This window comes from Ochotona princeps, chromosome 5 (assembly GCF_030435755.1).
Source record: "Ochotona princeps isolate mOchPri1 chromosome 5, mOchPri1.hap1, whole genome shotgun sequence".
In the NCBI taxonomy this organism is placed as follows: domain Eukaryota; kingdom Metazoa; phylum Chordata; class Mammalia; order Lagomorpha; family Ochotonidae; genus Ochotona; species Ochotona princeps.
Genome location: NC_080836.1, coordinates 45,589,642 through 45,616,648, shown reverse-complemented (window position 1 = coordinate 45,616,648; position 27,007 = coordinate 45,589,642). Strand labels below are relative to the sequence as shown.

General features: G+C 39.7%; 1 protein-coding gene across 1 annotated transcript in view; it reads left to right on the top strand.

Moving 5' to 3' along the window:
- Positions 1 to 27,007, top strand: part of COBLL1 (cordon-bleu WH2 repeat protein like 1) — a 136,335-nt gene that overhangs the window by 84,670 nt on the left and 24,658 nt on the right. The window contains exons 4-9 of the mRNA XM_058664569.1: positions 1,337 to 1,538; positions 5,792 to 6,020; positions 6,785 to 6,823; positions 13,025 to 13,122; positions 13,232 to 13,468; positions 26,765 to 26,912. Coding sequence (XP_058520552.1) covers positions 1,337 to 1,538; positions 5,792 to 6,020; positions 6,785 to 6,823; positions 13,025 to 13,122; positions 13,232 to 13,468; positions 26,765 to 26,912 — 953 coding nt within the window. The remainder of the gene's footprint in view (positions 1 to 1,336; positions 1,539 to 5,791; positions 6,021 to 6,784; positions 6,824 to 13,024; positions 13,123 to 13,231; positions 13,469 to 26,764; positions 26,913 to 27,007) is intronic.

Here is a 27,007-nt window from a genome sequence, read left to right as displayed (position 1 = left end):
CCCCAGCTCCAAAGAAGAATTTTTATACAGTGAAATAAAACTGTCTTTTGGAAACCATTAAAGAAAAATCTATAATATTGTGGCAAGGAATACTCAATTAGGTAACATAATAAACCCAAATATCAGGTATTTTGTAAGATACAGCAGGAGAAGACCAAACGTTTTTGAATTAAATGATGCTGATGGGGTTCACCTAGTGCTTTTCCAGGTCTCACATTTTGCTAACGTTTCAGAAGAACCAAATGTGGGCGTTCTGCTTGAGGATACAAAGACAACTCTCCCCAGACAATGCCGTTAGTAGATCCTGCTCACCAGCTGCTGTCAGGTGCATTAGCTCAGAATTTATGTCCCTGGCAAAGGTTTGGCAGCCTGGTAGAGGATTCTAAGCAACTTTATTGAAGAAATGGTTTTCTTTGCTGTGGATGCACCTTGTGACAGGTTCGTACCCGCAGCAATACCATTGAATAACGAATCTGCTTGAGGAAGTATATGATACAAAATGTTTTCTCGGTTACTTTTCTTCAGGTGGATAATGAAGACATTGTTCTTAGTAGTGTGAATTAAAAACAGTCTGTATCTAGAATTGGAGTTTGTTGGAAAGGGAAGCAAAAAATTGGGCAATTTTTCTGAATCTCAAGTTAGATATGCAAATTCATATACAAATTAGCCCTGCATTAATATTGAACAACCACTACTTGAAATCATTCGAGGGAGGCCTTTTTGTGGTTACTTTTTAAAATTGTCTGTCACAAGAACTCAAGAACCTATTCTGCCAAGATCTCAGAGGTAACAATATTAAGCTGCATGAGTCATACAGTCTAAGTCACGTTCGTTGCACTGTGACATTATAACATAAAAGCTGCCTGGAATTGGACAACAAATGGGCATGACCATCTTTCCACAAAACCTTCTTTACAAAAAATGACCTGTAGGTCACTGTGTGCTGATGCTTGGTCTGGTCCATCAGAGGAGAGATCCTATAGGAACAGGTGTGCTATCAGACTTTGCATTGAGGTTATCGTGCTGGGACACATTAAATTCTTTTCTTTTAAATGGGTTGAAAAACTTCTACTTCAGTCTTGAGGATTGTGTGGGCTTCCTCATGTAGATATTTGCTGTCTGCTCCCTAAAGCCAAAAAGAAAATCATTGTCTTTCCAAATGCTGCATTTTCCTAAGAGCTTTGAGATGTAAGTGGTTCTGAGTGTAGCAGTGCCTCAGCTGCAGACAGGATGTTGAAGGAATGCCTGTTGAACTGAGTACTTGAAAATGCTAACGTTAGCATCTTACAAAACTGATTTGTGCACTTTTATAATGAGCATTCTTCTTGTTTTACAGTAAGCCTATGATGGACTTGTTGATATTCCTCTGTGCACAGTATCACTTAAATCCATCAAGTTACACAATTGATCTGCTCTCAGCTGAAAAGAATCCCATTAAATTTAAGCCAAACACACCAATAGGAATGTTGGAGGCAGAAAAGGTGGTTTTAAAGCCAAAAGTTTTGGATAGGAAGAAACCTACACCTATAATACCAGAGGTAAGAAATTCACTATAGATTTTGGAATCTTATGGCTGAAATATTAAGTTCATTTTTCATTTATCTATAATTCATAGTAAAAATGAAACAAAAATTGACTTTCTGAGCGAATTGGATGTGAATAAAGCTGTTATGTTTTCTGATGATATTTTGTTGATGATCCAGTTGGCTATTGATGCGTAACTGGACTTTAGGTAAGTGCTTCAGACTCTAGATGCTTTAAAGTGATCCGTGAGGCTTCTGGAATGTAACACTTATGAGTGATCTGTATTTTAAGCTGCTCTTAATTCTTTTAGACTTACAGGAAAGCATTAGAATTTTAAATGAAAGTCCCTGTAAGTGTTGCTTAGCTTCTGTGTACTTTCTTAGCTTCTATATACTTAAAAAAAAAAATCACTTGCAACTTAATGCCTATATTATTAATTGATGACATACAATGCTTCAGGTTAATGTTTGAATCTTAGCAAAATTGCAGAAATAGATAGATTTCAAGAAATAGGCTTTCATTATGAACACCAACCACTTTTCACTTAGGAAAACACAGAAATGTTTACATGTTAAATATATAGGTAATTTATATGACTTCTCTACACATTCTCACCTTTTCATGAAGATTTCTATCAAACATTGACAGTTTTAAAAATAATATTGAAATTTCATAACTTTCTGAGGGTGCGTGGAGGTAAATTAAATTTTTAAATTTTATTTTTAACATTGTTTACATATTCAAGAGGGATACATGCCCATGTGGGCCTCTGATTAGAGTGAAGAGGGTCAGGTGTGGAGGAAGGTGGGTGGGACAAATATTTCAGTTCTTTTTATTTTCCTGGTCAGCTGGGGTATAGGAGAGGGTTTTCCTCTCCTGTTGTCAAAATACCTCCACGTCCCTGGATGGGAACAGCCGTTTGATGATTCCTTAGAGCCCCTGATGTGGGGAAGAATGTTCTGAAGTGTTACTTGAATAGTTTTGGGATTTCTGAGACATTGTCTGATTCATTGCACCAGAGTTGCAAAAATCTTTCCAAGGGCTACCATCTGACTAATGCCCACCTCAGTGTGCCTACACAGACAGACACTTGCTGCAAAGCTTGGCCTCAAGAGTTGTCCAACCTGTTCTGCTTTCCTTCCTCTGACGAGGCACTCAGTGTCCTCTGCCAGCCTTGATGAGCTGGCTGTCATATCCCCTGTGTGCATGTGGGCAGGTAGTTCACCACACAGACATCAGCAACTGAGGAGGACCAGATCCAATAGATGCACTCTAATGTCAGACCACCTATACTGTGATTTTCCCTGTGGCCAGGATTTGAGTCCAGCGATCTGCTTGGGGAGAGGCCTTGCCTGGAGGGTGGCCTCAGACTTTACTCTAGAGTGTGCCAGCTAGTGCAGGATCAGATTCAGTCCCTTACCTTCACCAGACAACACACATACCAGTGGATTCAGCTGCCTGGTCAGTTCTGCCTCCAGTCCCAAATCTCACTAACTGATGGGTGCTATTACCTACTCAGTGTGATGCCCCTAAAACCCCACCAGGCCTGCCTTCAGCCACGACTTTTGTGTTTGCTGGCATGTGCTGTATCCTAGCCTGGTCCAGTTCACATCTCATCAGCTCTCAGGCACACCCATGGGTGCTAGAGCTTAGCTTAGCCCACCCTGCCTCCAGATCCACCCCACAGGCACATGCTCACAGGCACTACCTTGAGCAATCTGTTCTGCCCCCAAGCCCTGGCACTCATGCTCACTTTCACCATCAGGAGCCACGGCCCAGCTGGTTTTCCCACAGCCCTGGTTGCTGAACTCACCAGTGGTAGCTGCAGCCTGGCAGAGGAGTCCCCCAAACTTCCCTGGCAGGCCTGATCCCAGACAAATTTCTTGCATGTACTCGTGGATACTTCAAACCAGCTTGGCATGGTCCACCTGCAGTCTCAGCTCCTGCTGGCAGGTGTTGCTGCCTAGCCCTGCCAGATGCAGCCCAAACCCTGTCCTGGCCCTTGTGCATGCTGGTGGGTGCTGGAACCTGGCCCAACCCAGCCTGTCCCCAGTCTTGGTTCACACAAATGCCGACAAATGCTGTAGTCTGACCTGACCTGTCCTGGCCCACCCCCAGCCTAGGCTCTTGTGCTACCCAGAGGGAGCTGTTGTCTACTAGGGGAGTTTTCCAAGTTCTCCTACCAGACCTGCTCCTAGCCTTGGATCTCAGGTGCTGTGGTCCTAAGTGACATGGTCTACCCTTAGTCCCAACTTTTGTATGTCCCAGTGGGTGCTGCAGCCTTGTCCAGCCTTCTCATTCCAGCCCCAACCTCCACAAGTATCAGGTTCCTGTCAGGTAAATTCCAAGGTCTAGCCTGGCTTGGCCTGTCACCACTCCCAGCTCTTGCACAAAACAACAGGTACTGCTATCACATAGAGGCAAGCCCACAAGGCCCCTACAGAATCTTCCCCAGATCCACTTCTCCCATGTTCTTGTAGGTGCTGTACCCCAGCCTTACATGTCCCCTGCCAACTCTGACACATACAGTGGGTACTGCTGCCTTGCCCAGCCTCGTATGCCCTCCAGCTCCAGCTTTTGAGAGCACCAGTGGATGGTGGGTCATGCTGTTTAACCCGTCCTGGGTCTCCCACATGGGAGGGTGCCTTGACCTGACCTAGATATGCTCTCCAGTCTTTCCACTCTAATTCACCCTGTCTCTGCCGAGACACAGTCTGTGGGAGCCCCCAGAAGTCATTCCTGCCCTGTCAAACATGCCCTTAGCTGCTCCCACTCCAACATGTCCACAGATTCTCTTTCCCAGACAGTCTACAGTGCCCTGCCTGGGGGCCAAGGTGGTGTGTCCCAGCCCAATATCCCTGTCTTACCCACACAGCTTAAAAATAATAAAGGAGGAAAGATAGGCAACTATGCTGGTACTGGTGTAGTTATCACGAAGTTGGCATTATGTTAGCCCAGAGTGCCTGCCATCTTTTGGCTGCTTTTCTCCTAGCAATGTAACACTTTCCTAGGTACAAGGCAACCTAGAGAGTAGCCTACAACTGCTGGATGACTTGCTATAATATAGGATTGAATATTAAATGTTAGCCTATTAGGCTGCTTTCTCTATAGGCGTATCATTATTGCATGTTCACACTGTTTATCTACTTGGAAATAGCTTTATTTTGCTGTGAAATGAGATTTTTCATTTTGGGAGCAAATGTCTGAGAATTTACAAACTGTAAAGTTTACTTAGCATGAGCCCATGTAGTTGAGTTTCATTTGCACTCAAAATTTAATCAGTTACATCAAAATGATTAGATGCTTCAAATCTGTCAGTTATTTTGAATTATTTGCAGATACCTAAATAAAGAAAATGTAATGATTTTACTAATATTTTAAATGACACCACAATTGTAAAAACAGCTGTAAAGAATAGTTACAATAGCTAGTATTCATTTACTGATAATAGTCTATGACCAGTTACCAAATCTATTTACATGGATGATCTTACCACATCTTGAATTGAGAAAAGCACAGAAATATTAGTGGTTAAAAAAAAAACTCCCTCTCTAATTTCAGTGATTTACAAACCATGTGAGAGAGAACATGTGTGACTCTGTATTGTTATGTAGTAATTATGAAGTAAATGTTTTGAGGAATGAAATACTAAGTATTGGGCCCAGTGCGGTAGCCTAGCGGCTAAAGTCCTTACCTTGTACGTGCCGGGATCCCATATGGGCACCGGTTCTAATCCCAGCAGCCCACTTCCCATCCAGTTCCCTGCTTGTAGCCTGGGAAAGCAGTAGAGAACAGCCCAAAGCTTTGGGACCCTATATCTATGTGGGAGACTCAGAAGAGGTTCCTGGCTGCTGCCTTCGAATTGGCTCAGCTCTGACCATTGCAGCCACTTGGGGAGTGATTCATCGAACATAATATCTTCCTCTCTGTCTCTCTGTAAATCAGACTTTCCAATAAAAAAATAAAATTTAATTTAAAAATATTAACTGAGACTTTTTATTCCCTTTTGGATTGACATCTACATAATATTTTCCTGTACTAACATTGTGAGTTTAATCTGGATTGTCTTATCAGCAAACCACTATTTGTTTCTAAGAATCTGCTTTGGATTTATGAAACATGAAGAAGAGAACTTCACCAAAAATAGAACATTGCTGTTTATTACATGAACACTTAATTGTATATTGCTTCATTGTTCCAAATGTCATTGTAGAAACTTTGAATCATTAGTAAATCATGGTGACCATATGGCTCTATTCTGTTTCAGAAAACTGTGAGAGTAGTCATCAATTTTAAAAAATCCCAGAAGGCAATAGTGAGAGTGAATCCGCATGCGTCACTTCAGGAACTCACCCCTATCATATGTAGCAAATGTGACTTTGATCCATCACACACACTGTTGCTCAAAGATTATCAGTCTCAGGAGCCTCTCGACTTAACAAAATCTCTTAATGACCTGGGACTAAGAGAATTATATGCCATGGACATCAGCAGAGGTAAGTGGAGTCTGTTTTACTCGTTTACTAGGATGTATACATGTGCATTGTTCTTACACAGAGGTGTTCTCAAGTTCAAGCTGGAAAGTCCAGGAATCCTATTGAGAGAAGTAAATATATATAGAGTCAGAAGAGAAAATAATTACAAATCAAGTTAGATTGTAGTGATTGAAATTAGAATGAAAACATGTCTTTTTAGCTTTCATCTAGATTTTATGGATTTCTGCCCACAGATTTTTTTTTTAGTGACATTTAAATTCTTTATGATTTTGAGGTTTGACAGAAAATAAGTATTTATGCGTGAATTCGTTGTTCTTTTTAGGGGTAAGTTACCACAGGTTCACTGTGGTTTCATCTGAGTCTTAATTATTTAAGTTTGAAAGTTGCTTGCCAAATTTCTGTAAAAGGTTAGCACCCAAAGTAAACTGGCATGTGAAATTGATCTAATTCCCAAAATTTGTAAAATAGCTTGCAGTATTCATCTACAGAAATAATATTAAATTTTGGTGATCTTAGATAATGTTGATTTATATGGTCTCATAAAATATGCAAATTTGTTGATTCAGTATAAATCTGTTTTGCTGAAAGAAGTGAAAGTTTGGTGAAGGAGACAATTACTTACGTATTCAGTGCTTAGAAAGCTTGAGACGTTTTTCGCAGGTTGTGGTATTTTGTAATCTGTAGACTACAGCTCAGCAATGTTTTATACTTGAGCAAAAGCGTCTTTACAGTCCATTTACCCTCTTTTACCCCTCCTTCTGTAGCTGCTTCTGCTACTGCCTTCAATAAATCATCTTTACAAGGTAAGATGTACATTAATGCAAAGAAATTATAGCATAAAATTGGGTAAATCACAAAAATAAGCATCTACTGTAACCTGTTTTGTTTTTTTAACATTACTAATCCATATGTCCTATAAGGAATTTTAGCTTAGGAAAACTCTGGTTTTAATTTCCTTAATTTGTAGGTCTTCCTCTTGTTTTTTGAATTTAATTAAAAGAAGTTTATTTCAGTAAATGCTCAAAAAATCATATGATCCTCAAATCATAGCAAAGCTGTATCTTCCTCAAGCAAGAAAAATGACTTCGTTGAAATTTTTACTTGGTAGATGTTCCACATGGTGTGGAAGGATCTCGAATTTTCATTCAATGATTATGCAGGATGGTGATGTCATGTTCATCACAAGGAAGCTTTGTAGTCCTGAACTCCAGAGCGTTCTGCAGCATCATGAAAATACTTGCGCTAACACCAACTTTCAAAGTGTGTTAATGTGTCTAATATAGTATGTGGAAAAAAAATCTGCTGCCTAATATTCTGGGAAGAAATAGGAGAGGGTTTCAGAAAGTTCCAGTAAAATGAACATTTCACTTGACTCTCATTTTTAATGAACTTATATATAAAAACTTAATATATAAAAACTTTAAAGAACTTACATGTAAAAACATATATAAAAACCTTTGGAAGGTAGCAGTGAAAGTAACTTTTCCATATTTATATGATGAAATTCTATAATGGTCATTATTACTTTCACATAGAAAAGCTTTATTAAGATATTTGATAATAAAGTCTAAAACTTTTCCTTTTGAAAAAGGATATGTTCAGATAATTGATTACAGTAATAATTACTGCCCTACTTTAAATAAAAACTTTAGTAAAAAAATATATATGATACATTATTAGAATCCTGTCTTTGCTAGTTTTTTGAGCTTTATTGATACTCTGCATTCCAAAAATTAAACCTGCATAAATTTAAATAGCATGATTCTCTTTAATCCGTGGCTAGCATAAAAATTGCCAAATGAAGACAGCTGAAAATTTTTATGATCTTAATATGGATCCTGGCTACAAAACAGAAGAGGCATTTTAATTTTTTGGTTTAAAAATTGATTTGATTTTTTTTATGTGAAAGTCAGGGCTACAGAAAGAAAGGGAGGCAGGGAGAGAGAAGAGAGAGAGCTAATACCCCATTGCTGATTCACTCTCCAAGTGGCCCTGAGGGCTGGAGATGGACTGGGTAGAAACTGGGAGTAAGGGCCTTTTCTGGGTCTCCCATGTGAACACAGGGGCCCAAGCACTTGGATCATCTTCTGCCACTTTCCTAGGCACATTAACAGGGAGCTGCATTGGAAGCAGAGCACCTAGGAGAGAAAACAGCTGGCTGCTTTACCTGCTGTGGCACAGTGCTGAGCCCCAGAAAGGCATTTCAAATTTTCTATTTCTTCTTCCTGTATCTGGTGGAAGGAGGAGATAAGAGAAGAAGCCACACCCAGCCTTCCAATAACCTCAGTACCTGGGGATGGGGAATGAACATTCAGTATTAACCAAGGGTCATGATTGTGGCACATGCTTTGAGGATTCTGCCCATGTGGTTTCTGTAGTTCTGAAATGTTGGTCTTACTGACCCAAGGACACTTTCAAAGTCCATTGGCTGAGGTAGTCAACCTTAAAGTCTCCATTCACTTTTGGACTCATTAGGGTATGTTAAATGCTTTGATTTCTAATATCTCATCCATTCATGAAACTGTGTCTTATTGAGGCTTTTATGTTGTGAGCTATAGCGAATGGAATAATGAAATTAAGGAGCGCCTTTCACAGCATCAGCATCCAAAAGCTCATTCCAAGTACTATCATATGAGTAACTCCTCTTAGCCCCCCTACTTTTCTGATATGATGAAACATTGCATGCACTTGCTTCTAGCCTCTCCTCTAGAAATAGGAAATACGATGTTTGAGTTGTTTTTCTAAGTAAGCCTTTTCTGTCTCAGGACTGACCTCTGGTTTGTAGTAATTCCCAGTTAGAGCTGGATGCAGATTTAGAAGTTAACTAGTGTGAGTTCTGTGGCGGTGGCCTTTTCCAGGTTTAGTCCAGCTTCTTGTGGATTCTTTGTGTGAGAAAGAATCCAGGGAAGAGACACAGATAAAGATCAGCAGAAAAGCAAGATATTTATGAACAATGGGCAAGTATGCCCCATGAGAGTGTGTGGCAACTTCAAGAAAGGTCTGTGATTCACGGAGCTGTCCTTTCCTCTCTGAAAGCAGGTTTCATATAACTGAATAGCCAAAGAGCACAGGGTTTGGGGCGAGGCCTGAGTACTGCCCATTTCTGTGACTTTCCCATAAATCTCAGAAGTGGCATCAGAGGCATGACAGGAATGGACTGTTGGCAAACTTCCGCTCCTTTTGACTAGCAACTTCCCTGCCCACATTAGAGGAAGGCATTTTGCTTATGTTTACTCTGCTGTACTACTATATTAATTCACTGTCTATTGGTTCTAACAAAATTTAACTGTTATTCTACATTCAATTAATAGAGTTTCTATATGGAAATAGTGGCACTTTAAAAATCACAGGTATTATAAGTCATCTTTAAATTAATGACTGTTGTTTAATACCTATAGATTTTCAAGTTGTTCAAATTTTCTGGTGAGCTGGTACCGTCAGATATGAAGCGTCATGAGACAGTTGCTTCCATTTCTTTTTTTTTTTCATTTATTTATTTTTATTGGAAAAGGCAGGTTTACACAGAAGGAGGCACAGCAAGATCCTCCATCTGCTGGTTCACTCCCCGGATGGCCACAATGGCCAGAGCTGAGCTGATCCAAAGCCAGGAGCCAGGAGCTTCCTCTGGGTCTCCCATGAGGGTGCGGAGTCCCAAGACAGCTTTTCCAGACCACAAGCAGGGAGCTGGATAGGAAGTGGAGCAGCTGGGACATAAACCAGTATCCATAAGGTATACTGGTGCATGGAGGTGGAGAATTAGCCGATTGAGCCATCACACTGCATCCCATTGCCTCTAGTTCATTACAACCTTCAGAGTGAATGCTAAAATTCAGCAGATGAAGAAAAAGCTCAGAATGATACGTTATGATACCTCCCACACTGGGATTTTTGTAAGATACAAGTCAAGTATGTAAAAAAAAATGATGACAAGCCAAAGTTGACAATAAAGGGCTGTCCACGTGATTATCAGTGTAAGTTGTGAGCATTGTCACACTCACTGTGCAGAATGCGTTTTGTTTCTTTAACATGTGAGTAATCAAATTTCAATTTTTATTTATGAAAGAAGTACCACTTTGTCGTAACTTATTTAATTTTGTAAACACTTTGTTAAGATTTATTTCTCTTTGAAAGGCAGAGTTACAGAGAGTAGGAAAGTCAAACAAAGAGGTCTTCCATCTACTGCTTCACTTCCCAAATGGCCACAACAGCTGAGCTCCAGGAAGAAACCTGCAGGGTCTCCCGAGTGTGCCCTAGGACTTGGACCATCCCCTGCTGTTTTTCAGGCCGTAATCGGGCAGCTAGATGGGAAATGGAGCAATTGGAATACAAACCTGTACCCAAATGGGACGCTGGTGCTGCAGGCAGAAACAGCCTACTGTGTCATGACACAAGCCCCTACACACTTAAAGTGAAAGCAGTAAGAACGTGTGTTTATTCCAAAATTAGAATTTGTCAGATGTTGACAGTGCTTTGTTTCTAGTGTCATTGAAATTACATAATTTGCCATAAAACCCACATTTCTCTGCAGAAGAAAAATTTTCTGCAAAGAAAAATTTACATTTTTTTTATTTGAAGAAGCACGTTATTTGTCTTAGAGTTCTCACAGCAGTAATTTTGTTAATTGCATCCCGTGGTGTCACGTAACATGTTTCTTCTCCCGCTTTATTTCCTGTAAATTGATTGTTTGAGAGACTTGATCAGGTCTCTAGGTGAGATGTTTTGCAAGAATACTTTATAGGTGTGTTATGTATTCCCGGATTTTTTTCTGATGTTAGCCATCATTGTCATTGTATCTTGCTCATTATGAGTCAGAAACCTGTGCTATTTTGATTCAATATGTTTTTACTTATTAGATGAGATGTTCTCCCCCCCAAAAACGGAAACCTCCCAATTTCAGCTGTTTGATTGTCAAGATGGGGTTGAATCATAATAACTATAATAAAAGCGTGTGTGTGTATGAGAGAGAGAGAGAGAGAGAGAGAGAGAGAGAGAGAGAGAGAGAGAGAGAGATTGAGTTACAGAGAGAGAAGAAAGATGGACCATCTGTTGATTGATTGCACAGATGGCTTCAGGGGCCAGGGTAGGGCCAAGCTTGAGTCAAGGAGCTACTTCTGGGTCTCGTGTGGGTGCTGATACCCAAGGACTTGGGCCATACTATACTACTTTCTCAGGTACATTAGCAGGTTGCTGGATCAGAAGTGGAATAGCTGAAACTTAAACAGGTACTGATTTGCATTACCAGCACTGCTGACAGAATCTTTACGTACTGTGCCACAGTACCAGCCCCCTGAATTATTCTAATGACGCCCAAAGTATCCTGCTTTCTTGTTAATAAAAACTATCTCAGGCTAGGTCCTGTATCCTTCTAGCATGACTCCAAGGGTCTTGGATGGCTTGCTCTCTGCTGTAACTAGGAGTTCCAAATTTATCTTGTGTGTTCCTTGATGCCAACAAAGATTCAACCATTCTCAAGCACTCATGGTTCCTAATACTGAAAAGTGCAGTCGGGCCGTGGCAGCTTAGCTCTATTGGATTGTCAGTCTATAGGCCCATTCAGGTGACACTGAATACCTTCTGCCGAATTTTAAAGAAATATTGCACGTGCAGCCTCAGTGTTTTTGCATTTACTATTCTGCTTGAAGTGAGGCTTCTCATCGAAGGTGGCAAGAATTCTTGGTTAAGGAGGGCTGTCATAAGTGCAGAACTGGCCTGCACCATCCACTGGCCTTTACCCCTAAATGCCAGAGCAGATTCTCCCAACCTCATTCCCAGTTTTGACGGTGAAGATGTTCCCAAGACACTGTCAGATGTCCAGGTGAAGAACAGTAGATTAAAGAGGCAACATTTTTGAAGCATTTTACAAAGTGCTAGATACAGTCTTCACTTCAGGACTGTAGGAAGCTGTCTAGGACCCCCCGCAGTTTCAAAAGTCTGCAGATACTCAATAACCAGTGCGTATTCACCTGTGTGTTTTCTGCCATCTCTAGACTATTATAATATCTGATAACATTCACATGATATGTACATAGCTGTTATATTCTATTGCAGGGATGGGGAAGCATTTTCTGCCAAGGCCCATTTAGATGTCCACATCAGTACTCACAGCCCTTACAAGATTACCAACTTAAAATTAGCGTGTTGTATTGTGGAGTTACAGAATTTCGAATCCTGCCTATGGTTGCCTTGACAGGATCAGGCCAAAGGATTTCTCAGGAAGACCTTACGTGATACACAACAGGGTAGATATTCCCCCGACCCCTGGAGGGAATAGTGAGAACAGAGGTCTGTATGTGGTGGTTACAGATGCAATTGCTTTTTCAAATACCAAGGATGGGGCTCGGCAGCATGGCCTGGTGGCTAAGGTCCTCGCCTTGATCCCATATGGCCGCTGGTTCTAATCCCGGCAGCTCCACTTCCTCTCTATCTCTCCTCCTCTCAGTACATCTGACTTTGTAATAAAGATAAAATAAATCTTAAAAAAAAAAAAATACCAAGGATGGTCGAATCTAAAAATGAGAAACACAGATGTAGGAGACAAACAAAATATAACTCACATTTTGGAAAAAAGTTCATGATAGTAAAGGCTGAAATTGAATTAATGAGACAAAGGGCCAAACAGTATGGCAACAGCTTCATAACATGGAATTTGAAGCATCCGTTTTACTTTTATCCTTGAAGTGTTGGTAATTACGTGCGAGACACAGACTCAGTTACAGTCCATTGCATTCATATCCTTGCTCTGTCATTTTCTGGTTGTTGCTCCTGTGTGTATCTTAGTATCCTTAAGCTTCAAGTCTTCTGCTGTGAAATTGGAACAGTATTTGCTTGCTAGTTTGAGAATTTAATAAGCTCTAAGGTGCTTGGCAGAGGTGCCTGGCTTCTAACTCACTGTAGTTAGTCCCTTTAATCATGAAGTGTGTTGTTAAGGGAAGATAGTGGAAGAAAATCTCAGGAGTGAGCATTCATCCCCATTTCCGAAGTAATGTGTTACTCTTCTGTTTTAGAGTCCTGCCAAATACCGCAAAACCTGGACTTCATGAAGGAGAAGGAAAATAAGGGGTTTTTCAGTTTTTTCCAACGCAGTAAGAAGAAACGAGAGCAAGTAAGTATTTTCTTCTGGAGCATTTGCAAGCGTGATCAAATCCTGTTTTAAATTGTGTTTTGTAATCTTGAAATCACATGTAATTATTACCTCTCAATTCTTCCCTTAGACTGCAAGTGCCCCGGCCACCCCTCTGATAAATAAACACCGCCCAACTTTTGCAAGGTCCAACACCATTTCCAAGCCATATATCTCAAACACACTGCCTTCAGAGGCACCCAAGAAGAGGCGGGCTCCGTTGCCACCAATGCCAGCATCTCAGAGCGAGCCACACGATCTGGCACGCATCCAGGAGAGGCCAGCTTCCCACATGGTGAAGTCCACGAGTGTGAATGAAAATGATAAGGTGCGTAGCGGTGCTTTCTTTCGAGGATGGGGAATATCTGGTTTTTTTCTGTTGCCTCACTTGTGATTTTTTTTTTAACAGAAAATCCAAGGAAGGTTAGTAGTGGTTACAATGTTTAATAGGAGGAATAAGTAATTGCTAATGGAATTGGTTTTAGGAAGAGTCTGTTTGAACATTTCTCTGATGCAGTGCAAAAGAAATGTCTATTTTAAGTAGCTTTTACATTCAAGCAAATCATATATCTGTATATGTCAAGGCCTGTTTTTGCTGAAGCCCATCTTGGAGAACTTGATGCATAAATTTGGAAATGGCCATGCTGAAAGCTTTTTTATTAACTTTCCTTATATTTGAAAGGCAAAGGGGAGGGGAAAGAACAGAAAAAGAGAATGATCTTTTGTCCTATGGTTCACTCTCCAAGCACTCAAAACACCCAGGCTGGGCCACACTCAAGGCCACGCAGTGCTAAGCTTTTGAACAGTTTTATTTTCCAAAAACCAGTTCAATCTTTATGCTGTGTTCATAGATTTCTAAATGTATGTATTTTCCCCTGCATGAGTTTCTTCGGGGGAGAATCCTGTTGTCTGGTATACAAATACTGTCCAATTAAAAAAATACTTATGCACACAATGAATTATATTTACCATGTTCAAAGCATTGTTCTAGCTGGGTCTCTGTCTTAGAGTTGTTGTTACTCCCCTTTAATGCCAGATTTTTCTGAGTATACCATTTATAGGGATCCAATCGCCAAGTACATTCATGGCTATACAAAGTATATATTTCTTGCTTTACTCTTGTAGAATATAAATGAATTTGAAAGTTAATGTGATTGAGCCGGAGACAATGTCTTTTGCCCTTTGAAACACCAATAATATTTTTTTAATTTAGTTGAAGAATTTAATTTTCCTCTTTGAAACTTGGAAAGTCAATGCTCCAGTGAATTAATAATTACTGTTAGCTATGATTAATAGGATGGCCACTGATAGTTACCTGGAAAGTCTTCTACTGAATTGTCTTAATTCTAAGATTTTCTTATCTATGATATTAAATCTCATCTCAAAATCAGGAAGATCGTTTTTCAGATGATAAAAGCATCAGTCTTGTCCCCATATAAGTTAATAGGCATTTATTTGTTTTTCTGTGAAGAAGATTTTAGAGGGACGCGATGGAAGCCTGTTTACACACTCAGATGTGAAGGTTCTGCGCATCTGGCACAGGAAGGAAACAGAGCCCTGCTCTAAGTGAAGGAGGCAGGACCCGAGTCAGAGGTCCAAACCTTCCATCCTCGTAGCTCTGTTACAGCCTTCCTCCTGTGCGTTACATGTTCACAGTTAGATATTCTTAAATACTGTAAAATGTTTCAGGAGTATTCCTTCACGGTGTAAAATACCATTTCCAGAAGTGTTACATATTCTTAAGTACTGCAAAACTATGTTTTAAGAATAGAAATTATTATGTTCTTGAGTAACTACCAAAAGGACTTGTTTTTCTTTGTGTAGAAAGAACTCTTGGCCCCTGCTCCTGACTGTAATCCAGCTGTCCCCATGCAGTCTTTTGCAGCGAGCTTCCTCTGTGCTCTGGGCCCTGGAGCTTTACTCTGGTCAGTAGCCTGCTGTGTTCCCAGTGACCTCACTGAGAGCTGCTGCTTTGGGTTCTCACCCTCTGCGCTATGGCCAGCTGCTACCCCGTGTGTGAAGGAATCCTCTTGGCTTCATTCTTCTCTTTTTTTAAGTATGTTGCCTTTTGCAAACTACACGTCTTAGTAGAATTTTGCTAATTATGTTTTCCTTTTGATCTGGACATCTGGATGATTCTTTGATGTATTCTGCAGTGGGACCCAGAATTACTTGTTTTTCCTGAGAAAAGATGAAGAACTTTAAAAAAAAAATGATTGATATATTTTTATTGAAAAATCAGATCTACAAAGAGAAGGACAGACAGAAGGATCTTCTGTCCGCTGGTTCACTCCCTAAGTGGCCACAATGACCCGAACTGAGCAGATCTGAAGCCAGGAACCAGGAGCTTCTTCTGGGTCTCCCATGTGGGTGCAGGGTCCCGAGGCTTTGGGCCATCCTCAACTGTATTGCCAGACCACAAGTAGGGAGCTGTATGGGAAGTGGAGTAACCAGGACCTTAACCAGCACCCATGTGGGATCCCAGGCATGCAAGGTGAGAATTTAGCCAATAGGCAATGGCTCCAGACCCAAAGAACCTTTTTTTTAAAAAAAAAAAAAATTCATTACAAAAATTCTTAATTATGACTGTGGTTGACAGTGTGTGTGTGTGCATCACATGACAGCCTGGGCATCCCAGCCTGAATTTCCTTAAGGTTTTAGCCGTGTTTGATCAGTCACCCTTGGTGTTGCTTTATCTTCTTTTTTCGGTCTGGAGATCGTTCTTGTTGCGCCTTTTGGTTTTGGAGTCTTGGGTTTTTTGTGGTTGGTTGTTTTTGCATGTTACTACTTCCTTTGCCTGGTCTCCTTGGTGTTTTCCCGTATTTCCTACAGTCTTTCTGAGAACACATCTATTCTATATGGAGTTCCTGAGCTCTCAAAATGCTTGTAAGTCCTAGCCCCAAAGATCAGTGAAAGTGACCTTATTAGAAAGTGTTTGACGCACAAGTTAAGGAAATGGAGGTGAGATTGTCTTAGCTTTAAGTTGGACCCTAACCCAGTGACCTGGTGTCCTTACAGGAAAAGGAAACACAGAAGAGGAGGATCGGTGTGGATGGGATGGTGACGTAGATAGCAAAAGCACAAAGAAAGATGTTCCTTAAGCATTTACAGAAGAGCTGAATTGTTAATAATGTTCTGTTGAAATTGTATGGCCAAACAATAATATATTAGTTACATAGGAGAAATTATAGTTCATTCTTGAATTGAAATTGTTATTACAGTCAGATGTAGATACTGAGCAAATTATGTGAAACATGGATTTTTGGGTGAATTTTACTGCTTATTTGCTTTAAACTGAAAAGTCAGAGATAGTTATAAGCATATGATATCTGATTGAAAAATTTTGATTTTAAAATTTCAGAAATTTAATTACTTAATGATATAAAATGAGATTTGAGAAAAATATAGGTAACATAAAAGTCTGACCAAATAACTTGTAAGCACATGAATAACTGTGTATATGCTTTTATTCCTTTAATTTCTGTTTGCTTTTGGAAAATATTTTTTATTGATTTTAAATTTATAAAACACAAATTATGAAGTAGTAATTCAAAAGTGGACCACAAGGGTGCGCTGTTTAACAGATGTACAGCATTCTGATTTTTCAATTTTTTCCCCCAAAGCTTCCGTTAATAAAGCAGAAATAAATTTTTGGAGGTATATTCAATATATTAAAGTAGAAAATGTTTGATTCTTACAGGCAAGGTTATATAGAGCTTACGACATAAATATCAGCAGTGCATAACTAATTTATACAAATAGCAGTTTTACTCATTTTGACCTTTTGATTTTCTTTCAGATATTCTTTTAAGGACATACTGATCTGTTTGTCTTAATCAAGGCATACCGATAAGTGACTTCATCTGGAATTTGATACTGTTTGGCAGTCCCCATTTAATAACTTGCCTCGTTCCTCTGAGACATTTCCTAATGCTGGCACATTAATATATTTGGGTAGTTATTTTTGAGCTTATTCTGGAAATAGTTTTTAGTAAGGTTCTTGATTTTCTGACTTAGTTGTGTAGCTTCAAGAGTGGCTTCCATAAAGACCCAAATTAGGGGCTGTTGCTGTGATATTTTAATGTTCTGGAGCCTGCCTTGGGTGTAGCTGGTGGAGTCTCCCCCTGTGATACCTGCTTCAAGTCCCTGGTGATTCTGCTTTCTGATTTACCTCCCTGGTGATGTGCCTGAGCGTGCAGCAGAGGAAGGCCCAAGCGCTCAGTCACCTACACCTGCTCGGGAGTCCTGAGCGAAGTTGCTGGCTACTGGCTTTAGCCCTGCCCCAGCCTGGCTGTTGAGGCAGTTTGGGGAGTGAGCCAGCAGACGGTAGATCTCAATTTTGGTCTGTCTCTCTCTCTCCCTTCCCTCTCCCTTTGTCCATCTCCCCCTCTCCATATAACTCTAATCTATAAATAAATAAATATTTTTCAGCCATTTTTTGGTAGGTTTCACTTGGAAGTTTTCCAATAGCAAATATTCTGGAAGTTATCCTTGGTACCTCTTAGGCATTTTGACAAGATGCTTGCTGCTGACTTACAGTGTCACACAACAAGATACGTAAGTTAGGTCATCTTGTGATTTGCATGCATTACTGTATAACATAAATAATTATTCACCGTAAGACTGTCATTTTGAAGCAGAAAGTAGGAGGTAAAATGTTATTAATATAAAGCTAAAAGTGATGTAGAATTCTGAGGTTGAAGCTAAGACCTTCAGTGTGCATTGTGCACTGTGGCTTCTGAGCGCTGAGTGTCCATGGAGAGCATGTTTAATCATAAACCAAAGGACACTAGTCGTAGTGACCCAGAAGCCTCTGGAGTCTGTTCTGCACTTCAGCAAGAGAAAGGAGAATTGGATAACAGTTATGGGCGATCTTGACCACAGAACTAACAGAAAGCTGTTTGGAAAATTTGATAGTTGGCTCGTCGGAGTGGCCTTGCTTCTTGGGATCGTGTGGAGACAGCATCACGTCACTCTTCCCCTGACTCATAGCGTGGCACATTATTTTCTTTAGGGTATTGGATTGCAACTGAAAACACATTCCAGTGAGGAATGATGTTTCTTTGGTCTGATTTTGCATCCTGCTACAGACAAGCACTCAAATGTTGAGAAATCTCAGTATTTTTGCCATCTGGTATTATGCAAGTGAAATTTAATATCAAAAGTATAATATCTGGCTAATTTTTTTAAAAAGTTTTACATTATTGACTTTTTATGCAATTTTTTGCATATATTATGGTTTATGAATTGTGGTTTACAAGCAGATGATTTGTTGTCATGTTTATGACATTTGCAAATAACTGTTCTTATTTTTACTTAATGTGGTTTAAACCTAGTTACTTCATACAGTATAATTAAGGTTATATTTCTATTATATAGACATGTATAGATATATATAAATACATATAAGAACACAGTTCTTTTTAGTTTTTTATTCAGGTTTTGCATAGTGGTTATTTTCCATTCCACTCTCTTAGTATAATATAGAAAGTGGACCACATACACATAGAATTCTACAATTGCCTAGAAACAGTGGTTACCATGGCATTTTCAGTTGATATACAGAATACAGCTATCTGTATTTCCAAAAATATGACTGCTTTCATTCAGTAGAGAAATGTACCAGCACAATATAACATTTAATCTGCTTGCCTTTGTAAGGCCTTCCCAGCTAAAGTGCATGCTTGGCATTATAGTTGTCATCATATTTACAAAGGATCATATTTACGGTAGCAAAAGCAGTGGAGTGAATGCTACATTTTATGTTTTTGTTCTAGATGGGCGTTCTAAGCACATTACTTCTTTATTCCTTACATCTATCTTCTCCATTATGTTTTACATTTTTTAAAAGATGAATTGATTTACCTTGAAAGGCAGAGTTAGAAAGAAATGTAGAGAGCTCTTGTCTTCTGATTCACTCCTGAAGTGACTCCAATGGCCAGGGGCAGGCCGAATACAAGCTGAGAGCTTCAGCCAGGCCTCTCCGGTGTGCAGGGGCCCATGCACTGTGTCTGCCTTAGCCTGCTTTCCCAGGCATGTGAGCAGGGAGCTGGATCAGAAGTGGAACAGCTAGGGCTTAAACCAGCACCCATGTGGGATGCTGGAATTTCAGGCCATGATGTAACTTGCTGTAACACTACTTGGATCCCCATGTTTTAGATTCCTGTCAGTTTTACCTCCTATTAAAGAACTGTGTTCACTCACTCTAAAGTTGTTAAATTTTAAAGAAAAAGGTAAGTTCTAAGAGCAGTTGGTCATTTGTGGAATTTAATGTGAATTTCTCTTCTCATCTGTATTAAGAAATTGTACCTTTCGGAAGCTGCATTCAAAATTAATATAGCACCATTGTTAAGAGTGCTAGGAGGCTTCCTGCCCCAGAGCTCATTGTGTGCAGTGTGCCTAGCCTCTTTCCCGCTGTGATGCTTGGAATGTCATGGTGACAGGTGTATTTACAGAGGCCAGGGAAGCGTGTGAGCCATACATTGTCACTGTGATAAATCCTGCCATACAACCTTGGACCCTCTCTGGGATGAAGTGAGTTGGCCTCTGTTTCTTCCCTTGATTGCTATTTTGGTCCTGGGCTAAATTAACTTCAATATATTGAGTTTGTTAAACAGAGTATCCACATGTTACCATTAACTAATAATGATTTTTAAATGGAATGAATTAGAAATACAGTTCTGAAATTGAACACTCAGAATCCTGTGAGTAGGTTTAATTTTAATGGGATCCTGAAAAGGTACAAGCTAATGGTGGTGGCGATATTTAGGATACCTAAATACTGAAACCAGTTCTCGTTGCTTCATCTCATAGTATTTCTTGCAGTAGATTAACAGCAGCAGAGCCAGGCAGAGCAGACAACTGCTTCTATAGAGCGACTGAGAAGCTCCAAGGCCTGGTACTACTATCCCACTTTCCTTTCCCCTAATTATAGGTGTCTGGTACGTGACACCCAACTTCTGTATTTCACATTCTTTCACTTTGATGTGAAAGAATTATTCTTAGACGAAGTTGACCTAGATAACCAAAGTCTTTCAGTGTGATATCAATGAAAACTCTTAAATCAGGTTTCTACAGAGAATAAGAAAATAGAATATATAAGTCCCAGATTTTCCAGAAATATGGAGAAATTGCCCCACAAAGAGAAAAAGTACCATTATTTCAACAAGGAGACTCAGAGCGTGAGAAATAAACTTCCATGGTCCCATTAAAAGATAGCATTTTACTTTTAAAACTCCATAGCAGCTAAGACACTTTTATTGTCCAAGCTGTAAAATGCTTTAAATGGTACCCCATCAAGGGTAAAACCATTATCTTCGCATCACAAAAAACTTAGTCATTGGAACGTAATTCATAGTTATAATAAATTTGACTAAACATCATATAAATTTTAAGATGAAATAGAGAGGAAGAAGGAGCTGAGGAGGAAGGGAGGGAGAGAGGGAAAGAAGAGCAGGAGAGGGAGGGAGGGAAAAGGAGAGTTATCTGTCATTTCCTGGTTAACTCAGCAAATCCCTGCATCTCCCAAGGCTGGACTAGGCAGGAGCCAGGAGCCAGGAACTCCTTCTGGATCTGCCTGTGGGAGACAGGAATCCAAGTACTGGGCCACCCCCTGCTGCCTCCCAGAGACAGGCAACCCAGAGAACAGCGTCACCCCCTGCACCCTAACACTCACTCCTAAGAAAATGGTGAAGGATCCTTTGTGTTCTGTCACTAACCTCACCCTTCTACACTTGTGTAAAACACATTTTAAACAGAAGTAACTCCAAGATTTCTAATAGAAACATTTCACCACATCCTTGAGGTTATATATTCTGCTCATACCCATTAATGCAGTTTTATCTTATTTTTCTTTTTGTATTTCATTCTTTTATGCAAGATGTTGATTTCAGTGTCTAATATCTTGCTATTCATTCGTGATTAAAAAATGGTCCGCTGACTAATACAGAGCTGGAGCTCTGTGATTCTGTTGAAGGCCATTTAATTCCATTTGCTTGAGCCAATGTGAATTCCCCGGATCAGATCTCCCTGGTGTGACTTTCAGGCTGGACTTGTCTCTTTGGTTAGTGTATTCTGGTTTTCCTTGTCCTATTTCCCTTTCACAGACCATAAAATTTGGCGATGCGCATTCCTGTTAGAGAAGCAAGTTTCTCTATTTGCAGGCCGACTTATCAGTGATGGACTGAACTAACGTAAATAATTGACTATCTCTAATGATTAAACCAAAGCAGTGTCTCCTAGTGACCTATTTTATCATTTTGTGAAAAATAATTTTATCTCAAACTCTACTTAAAAACATTGTAAAAAAGAAATTGCATCCAGGTGATAAAGCTAAAGGGGGTTAGAAGGAGACCTTTAGTTGTAATTCTCCTGAAATTTACTGAAGAACTGTTTAATTTTATATACAATAATTAAAGCATTTGTTCATCACCAAATTTAATAAACTGGCATTATAGTAAAACCTTTTATGGTTTGATGAAGTGACTGGAGGTGACATACTTGTAGAGGACTTTAGACACACAACCAAATTCTGCAGTGGGCTAAGAAGTTCCTGACCTTTAAGTACTGATATGGTTTAAGATTGGTTATATTGAGATTAATTCCAATAGAATCCCCAGCATCACTGTCACCAAAGACAAAATATAGTCTTAAATACTTCCCTTTAGACATTCTTTTAATTCTAGCATCAGGAACTTTCATTTTCTTATTTTTATTTATAGAAAGCTTTCACATTATTTAACAGGTGAATTGCCTGTGATAATGTCAGCAGGTTTCTATGGAGTACTACTGTATGCTAGACGCTGTGTTCAGTACTTTCCCCTCCTTCTAAGGACATCCCTGGTTCTCCTTCCATAGATGAAGAGACAGAGGTTAAAGACAACAAATGACCTGTGTCTTGGTCCGATCTTTTCGTGTTGAACTGAATGTCCATTTCATTGCTAACCATCATGGTAGGCTGCCTTCCAACTTACAAACCTTCCAAAAGCCTCTTGGCAAGTAACGCAAATTCATACTCAAAAGCACTGGGTAGTTAAATTCCAGAATCTATTAGAAGATTCTTGGGAGGAATGTATGTGTGAAGGGTACATATACTCCTACACGAAGTTGAAGAATGTTGCTGTTTTGGCATCACTGGCCTCTCCAGTGTTTCTTATTTTTAAATATTGTGAGTGGACAAGTATGGAATATATTACCTCAGTAACCACCATAGTTTAAAGAGTCTGCTTTATAACATTAGTCATGCTTGGGTTTGATCCTCTCCAGTCTTCTGTGTTAGACCTGTCTATTCTCTGTATATCCAACACCACATACCAGTTTTTCTGCATGACTATCTATTTAGAAATATCTAAGTCTTCCAACTTAGATGTCCTACCTTTTCCTGCAGAAATTCCTCAAAGAAAAGGATGTTTGCAGTACACGTGCAAGGAAAACTAACAAAGTTGATAGGAAATAAAATTGAAAGATAAGTTTATTTTAGTGCAAAAAAAATGAAATCCATGGATGTAAGGGACTTATAAAATATCCATTACAGTTGTGAACACTTAAGCTAGTGGTGGAGACGCCAGTTAGAATGCCTTTGTATCAGAGTGACTGGGTACTAGTCCCTTATTCACTCCCAATTCCATCCCTGCTTATGCGCACATCTGCAGGCAACCGGTGAGGCTCAAGTGACTGTGCCTTGCCTCTCATGTGGGAAACCAGAACTGAGATCTGCCTGGCTCCAGGCTGGGCCCTTTGGAGATGAATCATTTACTGCAAGTTCTCTCTGTGTCTCTCAAAGTTCACAGAAAGTATTATGATAGAAACTACTCATGAATTTCAAAACTTTGTATCAACTAATCATTTTTATTTCTATTTTCCATGAACTTTTGAAAGATTTATATTTATTTGAAAAGCAGAACTCCCATCTCCTGATTGACTTCTCGGTTCCCCACAACAGCTGATTTGGTCCTTGGCTTGGCTGAGATCAGGATTCCCAAACTCCATCCAGTTCTCCCACATGTGTGCCAGGGACCCAGGTGCTTCCCAGGAGGTGCACATGCAGGGAGCTGCGTCAGAAGGTGGCTCCCCTTCGCTCAGGCCTTCTAGCTGGGCTGTGGGAACCTCAAGCAGCATGGTTGCCACACACCAAATATTCACCTCCCCAGGGAACTTTTTGTAGTACTAGCATAGAACATGTCTCCTACAAGGCTCCGGGTTCCTCCATTTGTCTTAACAGTAATACTGCAGTTAACACAAAATAGCATCATATATGATTTTTGTTTACCTTTGGATATTGCTTAGATTTTTAAAATTTTCAATATTTCTTTATTAAAGGAAACAATTCTTGACTTTTTGCATTGCAGAACAAAACGTGTATTCAGCTCTCTCCTTGAGTGCTTGGTAACACAGATATCACTCCCATCTCAAAACAAAACCTAAATTCCTGCTGATTGACTAAAGTTCCTGTTTTTACTATTAAAAACTCTTGCCTTTAGACTATTCCTAAAGCAAGAATTGAGTTTAAGTTTTAACTAATCTAGTAAGTTTAAATAAACACAGAATGAAATTAAGTTATGACAGGATGCATAAGGCCACTACAAATTATTCGGTAAATATCATGTTCTCTTTTAATAACATTATTCTTTGTCTCTTTGATCCAAATTACACCTCAAGAAATTGCACATCATTTACCATCACACAGTGGCTGCAGAACAGGGCAAGTAAAGTGAATCTTCCAGAATAAGTTTAATAAACATAGTACCTCCAGAAATGCTAATGGCTCTGTCCTTCCTTTGTATGTTGCCTCAATTGTTTATAGTTAATTGCTATCTAAATAATTATAGCATTTATAAATTTCAAATTTCTTTATCTAGACTAGTTAAAAATTCTTTATACATAGAAGTATAAATGTCCTATAAAATAGCTCATTTTAAGACTTCTAGGCTGATAAATAAAATCAAGGTATATTGTATCTTTGAGTCATGAATAGGTTCACATAAGGTTTTCATGTACAAATTCTTCTCTTTTAATGTCAATGATGTCTGCTTTATTATAGAGAAAATTTTACTTTAACCCCTTAACAGATGTTATTGCTTGAGAAATTCATGTCATGACTATATTTATGGAAAAATGGATAAATGATTGAGAATTTGACCTAAAGGTGAAAAAAATTTTATGATTCATGATACCAGTCAAAGCAAGGGACAGGGAGGGTTTGACTGGAGCAGCTTATTGGCTTGGTATGGGAGGAATTTAATACTTCAACTACTTGTAAAATTATAATATCCACTTTTCTTAGATGTATTTAGAGATCTGCCGAGTTGCCAGAATAGACCTAACTGATGCTCTGTCCCTGTAAGGTGACTCACCCTCCTCACACTGTGAGTGGCTTCCTTTACTTCTGGCAGAAATAGTATAAAATACTAAGTTTATTCTCTGTGTATAGCAGTGCATAAAGACCAAAAGAGTTCTCATGAATTCAGGCATTGCATTATTCTATTTTCATTCACTCCACAAATATTTATTGCAAAGCTTCTATCAGCCAAATACTGTTCTAAAGTTTGTGGCAGTGATTAAAATAGGATGGAGCGAAGCCTGGTAGCCTAGCAGCTAAAGTCCTCACCTTGCATGCTCCAGCATCCCATATGAGCACTGGTTCTAATCCCGGTAGCCCAACTTCACATCCAGTTCCCTGCTGGTGGCCTGGGAAAGCAGTGGAGGATGGCCCAAAGCCTTGGGAGCCTGCACCTGTGTGGAAGACCTAGAAGAAGCTCCTGGCTCCTGGCTTCTGATTGGTGCAGCCCCGCTGTTACAGCTGCTTGGGGAGTGAACCATTGGATGGAAGCTCTTTCCCTCTGTCTCTCCTCCTCTCTGTATATCTGACTTTCCAATAAAAAATTTTAAGAATCTTAAAAAAAAAAAAAGGATAAGGGAAAATCCCTGCCATTCTAGTCAATCCTAATGGGAATGGACAAGAAATAAACTAACAAGTATTTTTGAGGGGGTTTTAGATGCTAATTATAAAAGTAAATATAGGAAGGGGGACCAGAAGTACTGGGAGTCCTGGATAAGTTCATTGGAAACATGATGTGTGTATTGACCTCAATCAAATTAGGGAAATATTGAATAACCACAAAAAGAGCATTCCAGGCACAGGGAACCAGCACAGGATGTGCTTCCTGTGCATTGAAGAGACAGGACGAAGGCCTTTGTGGTGGAATGAGAAAAGCAATGGAAACGTCTAGTTGTCCCTGACTTCGTAAGTCCCTCTGAAGAATTTGGGTTCTCTTTACCGACTGGGAAACCTTCAGCAGGCTCTAACCAGTCTAATGTGACTTACATTTGAGTCAGATCCTTTCTGTTGCTGTTCTGAACGTGCACTATAGGGAAGCAATGTAGAAGCAAAGGCCAATGAGAAGGTTCTTGGGGTTTGTGGTTGTAGCCAAGCTGGATCTCGTCAAAGGGAGGCATGGGAGGATGGAACTGATGTGGACTGAGAAGGAGCAAAACAGAGCAAATAGAAGGATGTCCTGCTGCGCCAGAGCTAGAGAAGATTGTAAGAGCTTATGGGAGTGGAGGTTGGAGAAACGGGATTATCACGACCTCACTTTTAATAATGCTAAATTGAGTTAGCCTTAGACATTAAAGGCAAATCAGAAAAGGGTGGAAGGATGAACTGTATATTAATTTGCATCATGAGAATGACCATAAGTATTCAAGAGTATGTCTTGGAGCTGGGTTATACCAGCATTAGTGAAGAGGTATTAAAAAAAGAAGCAAAAAGAAAGCTGAATAGTGTGAGTACAGCTGAGTGGAGAGGAAAGAAGAGACCATCCTGGAAGAAAGGGGAGAAAAGACAACAATTTTGCTGTATTTCATGGTGCTAGCAGGGCAAATAAACGAGTTCTGAGAAGTAACTATGTATTTATTCATGGTCAAGTTTATTGATGATTTTGGTAGGACTAATTTAAATGAACCAGGTGATAAGAAGTCTAATTGGAAGGGCCAGAGTGGAGTGGGGGGAAGACACAAACACTGCTGTTAAGCAGTTTTGTTGTTCAGAGAAAGAGCAAAATGACATGGCCACTGGCTAGGAGGCACCAACCAGCTGCTGAGACAGAACGGTCTTAGCGTGTGCTGACAGTCACCTGCTGTGAGAGAGAGCAGTAGATGTCTGATTGGTGACCTCAAAGGACATTGCCTCCAGCAGACAGAGAGATTTTTTAAGTGTTTTTCAATGATACAGAGGTGTTGAAAAGAGATGGATGGTTCAGGCAAGCTATTATTGTATACATAATCTTAACCTTTTCATCTTACTTTATATATAGTATTTTTCCAGGATTTATTTGCAAGTTTTTTAACAGTATTACTTATGAAACCTTTATATTTTAGTTATTTATTTGCATGTCTGTCTCCCATCATAGGCTAAGATTATGTGAAGGGCCACATTTTATTTCTCTTGTGTGTCCATCCCATAGCTCAGCTTCTACACACAGCAGATGCTCTATAAATGTTTTCTTGAATAGATGTCTGTTATGTTCCGTTTTGGTATATGATGTGTGTGACAAAGTTCAGTGTAACCCTAAAGGTTGCTGCTAATTTCTAAAAATAGAACTATGTCTGGTCATTTTGTTCTCTGCAGAGTCCTGGTGGAGCAGACATCATGAGGACAGGTTCACTCAGTAGTACATCCACAGGGAATTCATCTTTGAAAAGGATGAAGCGTAAAGCACCTTCCCCTCCCTCCAAAACTCCCTCTCACCAGAGTGTCGAGAATAGCCCTGTAACTGGTAATGTTCCTCTCCCCGTTAACATCTGATTAAGGCTGTGTTTTGTTTAATGCTGGCAGTAGAACTGACATTAGGTCTTTTGATTAAAAACTGTG